The 12,319-nt window shown below is 40.5% G+C and overlaps 3 protein-coding genes across 3 annotated transcripts; 1 reads left to right on the plus strand and 2 right to left on the minus strand.

Moving 5' to 3' along the window:
• The first annotated feature begins 1,673 nt into the window (after nt 1-1,673).
• LOC122043280 (periodic tryptophan protein 2-like) lies at nt 1,674-6,721 on the plus strand. The gene is made up of 7 exons (XM_042603827.1): nt 1,674-2,952; nt 3,277-3,528; nt 3,613-3,705; nt 3,992-4,363; nt 5,503-5,847; nt 5,927-6,154; nt 6,241-6,721. Exons 1-7 carry the CDS (start codon nt 1,732-1,734, stop codon nt 6,412-6,414), a joined length of 2,685 nt encoding a protein of 894 aa, XP_042459761.1. The 5' UTR covers nt 1,674-1,731; the 3' UTR covers nt 6,415-6,721.
• A 37-nt stretch (nt 6,722-6,758) lies between these two features.
• On the minus strand, nt 6,759-8,650 carry LOC122043281 (beta-glucuronosyltransferase GlcAT14B-like). Its single transcript, XM_042603828.1, has 4 exons — nt 7,911-8,650; nt 7,742-7,817; nt 7,548-7,663; nt 6,759-7,486 (listed from the first exon to the last, which is right to left on the minus strand). The coding sequence occupies exons 1-4, from the start codon at nt 8,497-8,499 to the stop codon at nt 6,987-6,989; spliced, it is 1,281 nt and encodes a 426-aa protein (XP_042459762.1). The 5' UTR covers nt 8,500-8,650; the 3' UTR covers nt 6,759-6,986.
• Nucleotides 8,651-10,417: 1,767 nt separating this feature from the next.
• LOC122044274 (early nodulin-like protein 1) lies at nt 10,418-11,221 on the minus strand. Its single transcript, XM_042604789.1, has 2 exons — nt 11,011-11,221; nt 10,418-10,938 (listed from the first exon to the last, which is right to left on the minus strand). Exons 1-2 carry the CDS (start codon nt 11,219-11,221, stop codon nt 10,418-10,420), a joined length of 732 nt encoding a protein of 243 aa, XP_042460723.1.
• Between the last annotated feature and the right edge of the window lie 1,098 nt (nt 11,222-12,319).

Below are 12,319 nucleotides of genomic sequence, written 5' to 3' on the forward strand. Positions count from 1 at the left end.
GGAAGAGTACTCCGGTGGGCGTGAAGAGCGTGCGCGGCGTTCGAGGGACGTAAAGCAGGGACGGAAGGCTGCTCGAGGAGAAGGCCGGGAATTGAGTTCGGGTGAGCCCTATTCCGGTTGGCCGCAATCACCCAAAAGAACGAAGCATCGGAAGCTGAAGAAACCAAGTTGAAAAATGGAGCTGCCAGCTTAGAGGCGCCTCCATCATGAAGGCGCCTTCAACCCTGTTGAAGGCGCCTTCAACAGGTCAGATTTGACCGTTTGCGTTGCGGATAAAGTTTTATCTGCTGACCGAGCTGGAGGCGCCTTGGACCCTCGGGATAGACTTTCCAAGAGCTATATAAAGCCCCCTGGAGCTAGGAATGAAACAACAACTCAAGCAATCAATCTGTACTCAATTCCTAGCAACTAAGTGAGCGTTCTAAGTGTAAAAAGGCTTCTTCGCCTACAGTAAAGGAGATTCTGATAGTAGAGCTTTTCATCGCCCTGGATTAACAACCTCCTTGGTTGTAACCAGGTTAAATTCTGTTTCTGTTTCTTTTTCTATCTCCTTAATTTAGTTGTTATTTTATTGTTGATTTAAATTCTGAGTTGAAATCCGAGGAGGGTATAGGTTGTTTTTGTTTTCAGCAATTCACCCCCCTCTTGCCGGTCTCCGGTGCACCAACAAAACGAAGGGTGCATTTTTTTTAACTCTGGTACATTTTTTTTTTATTATTTGACCATAAAAATTATATTAGTAAAATTTGTTATCTAGGCCCAACTGCCTACACTGGGCCTTAAGAGGCTCCGCCTCTACAGTATCATTTATTCTAGGTTAAGACACAGACAGATAAATCATAGAGATTATTTTATCCTAGCGTAACGACCTTTACATAATGTAGATTAGACACCCAACTAAGTATTCATTAAGAATTGACCTCAATACATATTAGAAAAAAAATACTCATATAAGTACTGAGAATTAATCTCAAGACTTATTAGAGCTGCACCAATCCATAGGACAACCTTTTGAACACATTTTAGTGATATATTAAAAATACACATTTATAGGATTATTAATAAAATCATTGTAGGTTAAGTTTTTTAAATTTTTTTATCAAAATCATTTCAATAATATTTAAAACATTATAAAATTATTAATTAACTGCTGTAACATTGTAATGACCATTTAATGACTGTAATATCCAGTCAATAAATAATTGTTATAATAATTTTATAGTGATTTTAATTTCATAAAATAATTTTGATATATTTAAATAGTTTTAATTAAGTTAATAAAAAAATTTAATATAAAAATTTATATGTATTGTAATTTTGATAAGTTAGGACGTTGTAATAATATTAAAATTAAAATACATGTATTTTTAAGAGAAAATATATTAAGGTGCCCTTTGACTTCTTTTTTGGAAAACATTTTGTATGATTCAAATAATTACGAGTCAATTTAATAATAAATATCAATTTAATTGAATTATTACTTAAAATTTGCATTTCTTTTAAAATCTCATAGTATTTTTTTAAAAAATAAAATTGAATCTATAATAAAAATATATAATATTATTTTTTCACATATTTTAATTATATATTAAAATACACATTTAATTGTCTTAGAAAAATAATCCTTCAATAAAAAAAAATGCTTTTCCTGTTACCATCGGCTGCCCACTATATTGGTAATTAGGTTTAGGGTTTAAGGCTTCTAGCAAGAAAAAAACCTAATTGACAACGATGAACTTCCGCTTCCATAACCTGTTGGGAGCTCCCTACCGCGGCGGCAACGCCGTAGTGACGGCCGACGGCGTCCTCCTCTCCCCCGTCGGCAATCGCGTGTCCGCCACCGACCTCCTCAAGTCCCAGTCACAGACCCTCTCGTTCGAGGCCTCCGCCAACATCTCCCGCATCGCCGTCACACCCGACGGCTCCTTCCTCCTGGCCGTCGACAGCAACTCCCGTGCCCTCTTCGTCAACCTCAGCCGCCATGTCGTTCTCCACCGCATCAAGTTCAAGCGGCCCGTTACTGCCCTCCGCTTCAGCCCGGACGGCGAACATATCGCCGTTGGCCTCGGTAAGCTCATTCAGATATGGCGGTCGCCTGGCTTCCGGAAAGAGTTCTTCCCCTTCGAGCTCGAGCGGACCTATTCAGACTTCGTCGGCACGGTTACTACACTGGAATGGAGCCCCGATTCGAAGTACCTCCTCGCTGGATCAAAGGATCTTACCGTCAGACTCTTCTATTTAAAGGAGAGAAGAACAAACAAGCCATATTTGTTTCTAGGGCATAGGGATAACATAGTGGGTGCTTTTTTCTCAACTGACAAGATAAGCGGTACTGTTGTTAGGGTTTATACCATTTCGAGAGACGGCGGGTTATTTACATGGAAATTGGTAGAAAATTATGATTTTGACGGTCACAAGGAGCCTGACTCAGACCCTCCTTCACCTGGTACACCTGAACAGAAGACTTCTGAAAGAGATCAAGCTGCAGAGTCCATGGATATTGATGATAATAAGCGAAAGAGGAAAAAAAAGGGTGGTGATGATGGCGCTGAAAAGCCTAAGATCCTTTTGCATAGAGCTAGATGGGAGCTTGTTAAGAAGGATTACTTTATGCAGGGCTCTGCAAAGGTAGCCGCTTGTGATTACCACCGAGATTTGGATATGGTGGTAGTCGGACATTCCAATGGTGCTTTTGGTCTGTATCAGATGCCGGACTTTGTTTGCATCCACTTGCTTTCCATTTCGAGGGAGAAGATCACAACTGCAGTGTTCAACAAGCTTGGCAATTGGCTGACATTTGGTTGCGCAAAGCTTGGGCAATTACTTGTGTGGGAGTGGCGATCAGAGAGTTACATATTGAAGCAACAAGGACATTATTTTGACGTTAACTGCATTGCATATTCACCCGACTCACAGATGATAGCTACAGGAGCTGACGATAACAAAGTCAAGGTAAAACAATATAATTTAACCAAAGCATTTTATGTTAGACATCATTTAACGCATTGTTTACAATATCAATTGTTGGAGTAATCCGAGTCTCTTACATTGTGTTTAATTAACATAGAAAAGATAAAAAAAAAGTGTATCTGATTCTTCTGTACACAAGTTATAAAAAATTTATAACCCTGTTAACAACTTAAAATTTTATCTCAGTGAATCAATTTTTTTTTTTTAAACTATTTAGTTTAAGTTATTTTTTAAAATATTAACATCATATGTGATAAGTTCAGTAGAGGAATTGCAATAAACATTGTTGTTGTTGTTTCATTGCAGGTTTGGACAGTTTCATCAGGGTTTTGTTTCATTACTTTTGCAGAGCACTCTAATGCTGTCACAGCACTCCATTTTATGGCCAATAATCATACTCTTATAAGTGCATCACTAGATGGGACAGTTCGCGCTTGGGATTTATTCCGTTACCGGAATTTTAGGACTTTCACTACCCCTTCTCCTAGACAATTTGTCTCTTTATCATCAGATCCAAGTGGTGAAGTGATTTGTGCTGGAACTCTTGATTCATTTGAGGTATATTTCTTTGTAGCTGGGTTTTGTAGTGCTGTGACACTTGAGCAACTTGATGCCAAAATCTTCTTTGATATCTTCCTCCAGATATTTGTTTGGTACATGAAGACTGGGCGCTTATTGGATGTTTTAGGTGGCCATGAGGGACCAGTGCATGGTCTAATGTTTTCCCCGACAAGTGTAAGTGATATCTTTTATTTTACTGCAACACTAAATTTATTTCTGTGATCTTTATGCTATTAGAACGGATTGAATTTAGCATACAATGGTCATTTAACATATAATTCTGAATTTTTTTATTCACGGCTTTCTTCAGCACTGGCATCTGTTTAATTCCTGTCTTCGTATTTCACATAATGTATTTTTACTTGTTATAGGTTAAACCTAATAGTTTAAACAGAAAGATTGCAAATTAATCATGTTCTTATGATTATGAAGTGATGCCTTATGTTATTTCAATTTACAGGCATCTCTAGCTTCGTCTTCTTGGGATAAAACTGTTCGCATATGGGATGTTTTTAATGGGAAAGGCACTGTTGAAACTTTTCCTCATACACACGATGTTCTTACTGTAGTATATCGTCCAGATGGAAAGCAACTAGCCTGCAGCACATTAGATGGTCAGATTCACTTTTGGGATCCTTTTGAGGGAGTGTTAATGCACACTATTGATGGTCGCAGGGACATTGCCGGCGGACGTCTCATGACAGATAGGCGATCAGCTGCTAATTCAACTTCAGGAAAATATTTTACAACTATATGCTATTCTGCAGATGGAAGCTACATTTTTGCTGGTGGAAATAGTAAATACATATGCTTGTATGATGTTGCAGATAAGGTTAGTCATTTTTGTGGATTTAGCATTCTGTTTCTTTGTGGCTTTACTATAATAGAAGCTGCTAATGCTTTTTTTCCGATTATCTCACTATTGAATTCTGATCGGCAAAACTGGTAAATTAAGGATATAATGCAAAGAGTGGTCCCTTTTTTAACAACTCGAGATGTAGGCTTTCGGGTTAAGTGGTTGGCCCATCAACTTTAACATCAATTATATTTACCCACACATGAAGAGGTGTCTTAAGAATATACAATAACCAAGCTTTATCCCACTAGGTAAGGTTGGTTATATTGATTTTTCTACACCATTAGGCTCTATCTCTTACTATATCATCATTTATATTTAAATAAATTTTATGTTATTTTTTTTGTCTTCCTCTTATTCGTTTGATGTGTACATTTGTCATAGTTTCACATCGTCAAATTAAAACATTTATTGGTTGTTTAAGTACATACCCATACTATCTTAAACAACTCTTGGAGTTTTCCCTCAATAGGTACAATCCCTATTTTCTTTCTAATATTTTCATTTCTTATCATGTCTATCCTTGTATGTCCGGATATCCACCTTAATATTCTCATCTCTGCAACTCTCATTTTCTTCTCATGTGCTCGAGTCATAGTTTAACATTTAGCTCCATATGACATAGCAAATTTAATCAACGTTTTGCAAAGAACAACTGACACTCTCCTCCATTACTAAGTGCTAGACTTATCAGTTTAAGAATACAAATAAAAAAAATGATTGCTTTCTTAATAACTCAGGTTTTGAAAAAAACTAAGTGCTAAACTGATCAGCTTGTACAAAATGTTCAATGCCTTAGTCATAAATCTAGGATAAATAATTATGCTTTGTGCTGCTGATTGCCTTTGCAAAATCATTTCAAAACCTTAGCTACAATTGAATCTATCTCCAGTTTCTTTTCTATATTAGTTAGTATGTGTTTGGTAGCATTCTTTTAATCTTGTCTCTGTTAGATGTATCAAATTTAGGATATAATCCATTATTTGTTGTCATAATCATCTGCAGTTTTTCACTTTGAATATCTAATAGTAGTATTACACTTTTATTTCCTTCAAATTATTGGTGATAAATTTGCCAAAGGGCATGGGGTCCTCATTGTTTCCTTAATTTACCAGGTACTTCTTCGTAGATTCCAACTCACTCGAAATCTCTCCTTGGATGGAGTCCTTGATTTTTTGAACTCTAAGAAGATGACAGATGCTGGCCCATTGGATTTAATTGATGATGACGACTCTGATGTTGAAGAAGGGGTTGATCAACAAACTCGCAGAAGTCTGGGACAGGATTTACCTGGAGCTGTGTTGAATCGCGGACGACCTGTTGTCCGTACGAAATGTTTGAGAATCGCACCAACTGGAAGATCATGGGCTGCAGCTACCACGGAGGGAGTCCTCCTATACTCTGTTGATGACTCCTTCGTGTTTGATCCAACTGATCTTGACGTGGATGTGACTCCCGAGGTGCTGCACGCTATATTTGAATCTATGAATTGTTGCTTCATTATCTACTTTTAGCAACTGATATTCTATTATTATATAGGCTGTTGATGAAGCTCTGAAGAGGGATGAGTCGCAAAGGGCATTGTTGCTCAGCCTTCGATTGAATGAAGATTCGCTGATCAAAAAATGCATTTTTTCAGTGAAGCCTGCGGATATTCCTTCTGTTTCCTCATCGATGCCATTCAAGTACCTGCAGCGTATTGTTGAAGCATTTGCTGGTCTTTTGGAAAGTTGTCCTCATCTTGAATTTCTTCTTCTCTGGTGCCAGGTACGATGTCAAACTCAAGGTAATTATAAATCGATAACTCTGTCTATTAGATTGTATCTAACATTCTTTTGTTTTTTTGGTTTTAGGAGCTCTGCAAGGCTCATGGTAATGCCATTCAGCAGAATTCTCGAAGCCTGCTGCCAGCATTGAGGTCCTTGCAGAAATCTATTTCCATGCTGCATCAGGATCTAACAGATACATGTTCATCCAACGAATATTTACTCAGATACTTGTGCTCAACAAGCACCACGCCAAAATAGACTCGTAATCCAACCTTTTACTAAAATTTTGTACTATTGTACTCTTAGCTAAATTTATCCCGCAATATTTTTAGTGGGTTGAGTTGCACAATCTTAAGTTGTATTTTCTCATTGTATTGATCTTGCGGCCAAGTGTTTTTTTGTGTTTCTGAGGGGGAGGGGAAATATTCTTCCCTTCTTCGATGGTGCTGTTTGACCTTGTATTGATCTTGTGCTATTCTTCCACTTGCTTTCCTGTACATTGATTCCTTGTTGGGATGGCAGTTTAAGAAGCACCATTTATGAATTGTAAAAAGTTCAAGTGACACAGTTTGGCCAGTTGTTTAATGATCGATAGACTTTCTTGCAGAACATGAACTTCTTTCTATTATTCATAGTCTGATCAATCTCGATCATCTGAAAGCCTTACCTTCAGTATCAGGTAAGTTTTGCAGATTTCTGTTGAAGGAAAAGTCTAATTCTCGTATCAATTCCTCTCTAACAATGTGTATGTTACTTTATTTGAGATAGGTTCAAGAACTCTGGGCGAGTTCACCGATCATCATTGCAGACTGCAGGGCTCTTGGTGACTCTTATCTACATTGGTTCTCTGCAAATTTGTTGGACCGGATTATCCCGTTCATCAACCGTGCAACCCGCTCAGCGCCTTTGCCGGGCCGGAGCGCTGCCATGTCCCCGACCTCGGAGCAGGGTGGATCCCCCACGCACCACCCGCCGGGGACGAAGCTCCCGTTGGCCCGGCCGAGGAGCTGCTGGTCAATCCGGTCAAGCACGTGGCCGTCGCGTGGGAACTTGCGCGCGAATGGTGCGCCGCTGCTGACCATCTGTGGGAGGTCGTCCAGCGTCAGCACGTGCGGGTGCTGCTTTGGCGGCACGTCCCACCTGATGTAGTGCAGGTCGTGGTTTGCCACCGTGCCGGCGAACTCCGGCGCGTTGCAGATCACCGTCTGGAAGTAGCCCTCCGGCGCCGAAACGAAGTTGGTGTAGTACATGAGCAGGATCCTGGGGAGGTTGTCCCACCCCCACACGCAGAACTCCAGGAACTCACGCGACAGCGCCACCCACGCAGACCCTGACAGAGGAAGAAAGATGAATCGATGAACCAGTCCAGTTCGATCGATCGAGGATCTCACCTGTGAACAACTTGAACGCAGTTGGCAAATCTCTCTTCTGCGACACCCAGAACACGTTGGTCTTCTTGTCCAGGTACAATCCGGGGTCGACGATCACCGGCTTCGCTCTATGTTCTCTGCAAACTCCACAACTCGATTAGCGACGGCGGCGGAGCGATTCATCAAATCGCAAGAAGATAGCCAGGTTTACTAACTCTTTCCACGCCAATCGGCTCGTGTGCTCCACGAAGCTTATGTTCCTCGGCAAGCTCGAAAAGGCATGGAGGATGTCTGCCATCGGAATCAAGAACAGAAACCATAAATTGGGTTTTTTTTTTTGTAGGGGAGAGGAATTGATTGCTTGTGGGGGGAGAATTTTGATACCGTCTTGTGTGACGAGAGGGTAATCGGAGGCGCTGAGATTGATGAACCAGTCCCAGTCCTTGCTCTGTTTCAGAAGCAAAGCGCCGGCGTGGAGCGTGTTGGCGACCATCGTCGGCCCGCGGTAGGTGACCATGTTGGCTTTCTCGATGACTACCACGTTGCCCACGGCGGCGAAGAGGCTGTCGTTGGCGACGCGCGCTGCCAGGGCCTGCCGCTCCATTGCCGGCGCCTCCCGGTCCAAATGGACGACATAGAAGTTGCGCGGGTGGTACAGCGCCCGCAGAGCCCGCCACAGCCGGTCCAGGTCGCCCTTCGACCCGGAGACCAGGTACGCCAGTCGAGGAATCCTCGCGGTCGGTGGCGGTGGAGGAGGAGGAAGCGGGGGCGCGGGGAGGTAGAAGACGGTGCGGAAGTAGGGGAGGAGACCGACTGTCGAAGCGGCGACGGAGAGCAGGACGAGGGCGACCGAGACGAGCAGCAGCGGCCACAGGCGGCGGCGGCGTCGCTCCATGGTGAGCCTCGCGAACGCCGCCATAGACTTCATGATCTCCATGGCGAATCGATCGGTGCACCTGTAACCTCGATCCATGGAAACCAAATGAAGCACACCGCACGCGTGATCACCAAACAAAATTGAAGCAGAAAAAAAAAATCCTCAAAATTCAACGCCATGCAATCTGCAATTTATAGAATCGTCAACCGCAAGAACTGAACAATCACGCACTCAAAAACAAAAAAAAAAAAAACTGAGCCATTGAGAAAGCGTGAGAATTCCAAAAGAGAAATTTCATGAAAGATCAATCTGCAATTTTATTATTGTTTTTTTCCCGGGGGCGTAACATGGTGGCCGTATGATATCTATCGTCAGAACGTTAAAAAGTAACGGATTTATTTTTTTTATGAAGGAGAAAATTTTCATTTTGCCCGACACCCTTCACAATTTAAAATACTACATTTTACTTCCTATAATTCTATAAACACTAAATATTAACCGACTATTTAATCCCCACATTAATTTAGTAACCATTAATTAATAAAATTAGTGAAACGGTTGGCACATTAAACCCTTGTTTTTACTAGTAATCCTAATTAATTAACTGCATAACATATTTTTTTTAATGACTAATGTGTTTATCTCTAGGGTTACGGTACAGTGACAGGACATCCAGATTATCATCCAGACACCCACGATTCGAGCCTCAACTATGATGAATTTATAAAAAAAAATTCTCCAAATGAGACACGCAACTAAAGGATTCTGAGCTGTTATGAGCGCTTCCTGATTTACCTAATTAATAATTTTTTTAATGATTAGTGTGCTATTCTACTGAGGTGTCATGGTCGTCCCAAGTGTACTTGTAGCTTGCGTAGTTATATCGACGATTGTGAAAGAGTTATGAGTGAGGTTGAAGAAAGTAAACGTTGACTTGGAGAGCGTGTGGAATAAGAATCAATTCATTCAAACTTTGAATAAAATGATTGGTAAGTAAGTAGGTAAATGCAAAAGTTCATTTCTAATGAAAGAATTTAATTTATGTTCGAATCATTATCTTAGAGTAAAACGTAGGATAAAACTATATACAATTGATTACCCTTTATATTTTTAATTAATTTTTTTATAATATTCTTTTGTTTTGTTAACTTTTTATCGTTAAGGTTGCAGTACTAATGCCGTAAACATTCATTTGGATGGCTTTTGGAAATTTCTTGTGATTGGAGGATTCGATCACGTGGCGAATAAAATAAACAAAATAAGTATTCCTCCACAAATGAGTCCAATTGATCAAAATTAGTTTGTCTATAAACGTGGCAACAATCTTGTCCAGCATATTGTTTAATATCCACGTCAAAAAATATATATATATATAAACTTGCTCCTTGGAATTAAATATAATTTTTAGAAAATATATAGGATTATAAAATTTTGTAGTCAAATTTTGTGAAGATTTTAATATTTTTAGGTTATTTTAATAATGTCATTCTAAATTGATTTTCTCTTTCATAAAACGGGCCGCGGGGTGGGTTCTTCTAGCCCAATCCATTTAACTAACGGCCTAAACCCTAAAAACCCCAAAGCTCATAATAATTTCTAAAATACAATTAATTTTTTTAAATAAATTACGAATAGGAGTTTCTTAGAGCATGTATATCAATTACAGTATCTAAAGATTTTATCTTAAATTTTAGATAGGATAGCTAAATTTTTTTTTGCATCAATTATCCTATCAATTTTTTAAATTTTACATTTATAAATAGTACTTCTTTAAATTTAAAAAATATCTTTAAACATTATAAAGGAAAGAAAAAAATAGAAAAATTAATATATAATGTAATGCAAAAGTGAATATCCTAAATTATGTATTTTAGATAGGAAAATAAGCATGGATGCTCTTAAGAGTTACACAAGTGCAATATTGTTTTTTCAGAAATTTTAAATGCGAATAATTGTGAATTAACAATTTGATCAATTAATTTTCTCGAGGAATATTTTATTATACGAGAACGAATTAAATAAAGATCATGATTCCTACGACCAGCGTTGCAATTCTAAGCATCCATTTCCCCGAGTGATCACCGGCGCCGGCGGTTGCTGCTGACTCGGATGGACCAGGCGCCGGCGACAGCACCGGAACTGAGGTCTCTCCGGTTGGAATTGGAGGGAAGGCAGGAGGCCGAGCGCTGGCCTTCGGTGAAGGCGACGGAGCTGACGCCGGTGGAGTAGCAGGGTCGGAAGTTTCAGACGGCGGCGACGCAGCCGGGGGAAGGACAGGCGTTGGAGAGAGGGAGGGCGGGGCAGAGACAGGCGGCCAGCGAGGGCGGCGCACGGCCATGACTACCACCACCAGCTTCTGCCCAGCCTCGCACCTCCCCGGCGCGCCGCTGACGAAGAAGAACCACCCTGACCGCTCGAACTCGAACCGGGAGTCGCCGTCGGCGAACCGCCGGTTCGGGTGGCTCAGGTTGCACGAATCAAAATCTTTCTTCGCCACCACCAAAACAGAGTCCTCCCCTTTCTCGTACCTAAACACTGCGACAAGACCCTCAAAATCAAGCTCCAAAACGCAAAATCGAACCACAAAAACTATCACAATTCACAAACCGATGGAATCGTTGACTTGAAACCGATTCCTCTCGGCCCAATGGCCGTAGCTCTCAGAGGGATTCAGCACCCATCCATCTCTGCCTCCGGCGAAGAAAACATAACCCTGAGACGAATCCACCAACACCACCGCAAACAACAGCACCGGAAGAAGCATAACCATGCCGTCAGAGGCGGAGGAGGAGGAGGAGGAAGAAGAAGAAGACGCCATTGCTGAGCAGCAGAGTGGAGTAACACTCTTAAATAGAAGCAGGGGAGCCAAGAGTTACCGTTGACGACATTGCCGGCGAACTGTGTAACGTAAAGCGGATGCGTTTCGGTTCCGGCCGCTGAATGGCAGGCGGCCTCGGCGGGATGGAGGACGCGTGGAGGTTGAGAAGGGTGCGGACGGCGAGCCACTGCCTTTTGTAATCTGGTGCCTAAACTGGGTTTTTAGACATTAATAGATGTAATTAATCTAATTATACTGATTAATTAATATATAATTAATTATATTTAAGCCAGTATATGAGCATATAAACCACAATATCATAGGCATATGGGCATTGTAAAGATTTCTTTGATAAGAGTTTAAACATTTTATAATATTGGATGTAATTGGATCATATTTCTCGATTTATCAGTATATGAAAATTTTTTATAAGGAAATTATAATAAAAAAGACATTATAACAGACTTAAATTATCTTACATGAGGAACAAAGAGTGGTCAGGATTATAAAAGGATATATCTCCTTTTTTTTTGTAACTAGCTTCATTATAACAGGCGTATCACATTCAAGTGTGGGAGCGATTTGATCTGAACCTAATCACCAGTTTAGTTGGGAGGGACTTGACCGGGACGCAACTCGGCTGACTCGAATCAAGCTCCACTATGAGTCAGTTGATTTGACTATGAGTCGATTGACTCAACTTGAATATATTGATCAAATCTGTGCCTGATTGAACTCAAAAGAGCTGGCCTGATTTGACTTGAGCTTGTTGTAAACTAAGCTGATTTGATCCGCGCGAACTCCATCTTAAATTGGATTGATTAGGATCCGCATTGATCAAGTCCTCGACCTATCACATGGTCCTCACACATTAAGAAGATAGCAATAAATGAGGGAATATAAAGAAGAGAAGAAATGCCCCCTAAACAAGTGATTAGGGGGCAGAGTGCTTGACGTATTGAAAATTTTTTAATTCAATCAACTTAAAGTAGGTTACGTATTAGGCGGATCAACCCATGGGTCCACTAAAAATAAATAAAAATAAAAAAGTCTGTGGTGGCTTGGGTTGGCTTCAAGATTGCTTATCGAGAAAACAAA

Source organism: Zingiber officinale, chromosome 2A, assembly GCF_018446385.1.
Source record: "Zingiber officinale cultivar Zhangliang chromosome 2A, Zo_v1.1, whole genome shotgun sequence".
In the NCBI taxonomy this organism is placed as follows: Eukaryota; Viridiplantae; Streptophyta; class Magnoliopsida; order Zingiberales; family Zingiberaceae; genus Zingiber; species Zingiber officinale.

Coding starts and splice junctions, on each gene's coding strand:
- LOC122043280 (XM_042603827.1), top strand. CDS start 1,732: ATGAACTTCCGCTTCCATAACCTGTTGGGAGCTCCCTACCGCGGCGGC. Junction 3,706..3,991: donor TAATGTTTTCCCCGACAAGT/GTAAGTGATATC, acceptor TTCAATTTACAG/GCATCTCTAGCTTCGTCTTC. Junction 4,364..5,502: donor TGTATGATGTTGCAGATAAG/GTTAGTCATTTT, acceptor TTAATTTACCAG/GTACTTCTTCGTAGATTCCA.
- LOC122043281 (XM_042603828.1), bottom strand. CDS start 8,499: ATGGATCGAGGTTACAGGTGCACCGATCGATTCGCCATGGAGATCATG. Junction 7,818..7,910: donor CCCTCTCGTCACACAAGACG/GTATCAAAATTC, acceptor TTCCGATGGCAG/ACATCCTCCATGCCTTTTCG. Junction 7,487..7,547: donor TGCGTTCAAGTTGTTCACAG/GTGAGATCCTCG, acceptor TTCCTCTGTCAG/GGTCTGCGTGGGTGGCGCTG.
- LOC122044274 (XM_042604789.1), bottom strand. CDS start 11,221: ATGGCGTCTTCTTCTTCTTCCTCCTCCTCCTCCTCCGCCTCTGACGGC. Junction 10,939..11,010: donor TCAAGTCAACGATTCCATCG/GTTTGTGAATTG, acceptor GTCTTGTCGCAG/TGTTTAGGTACGAGAAAGGG.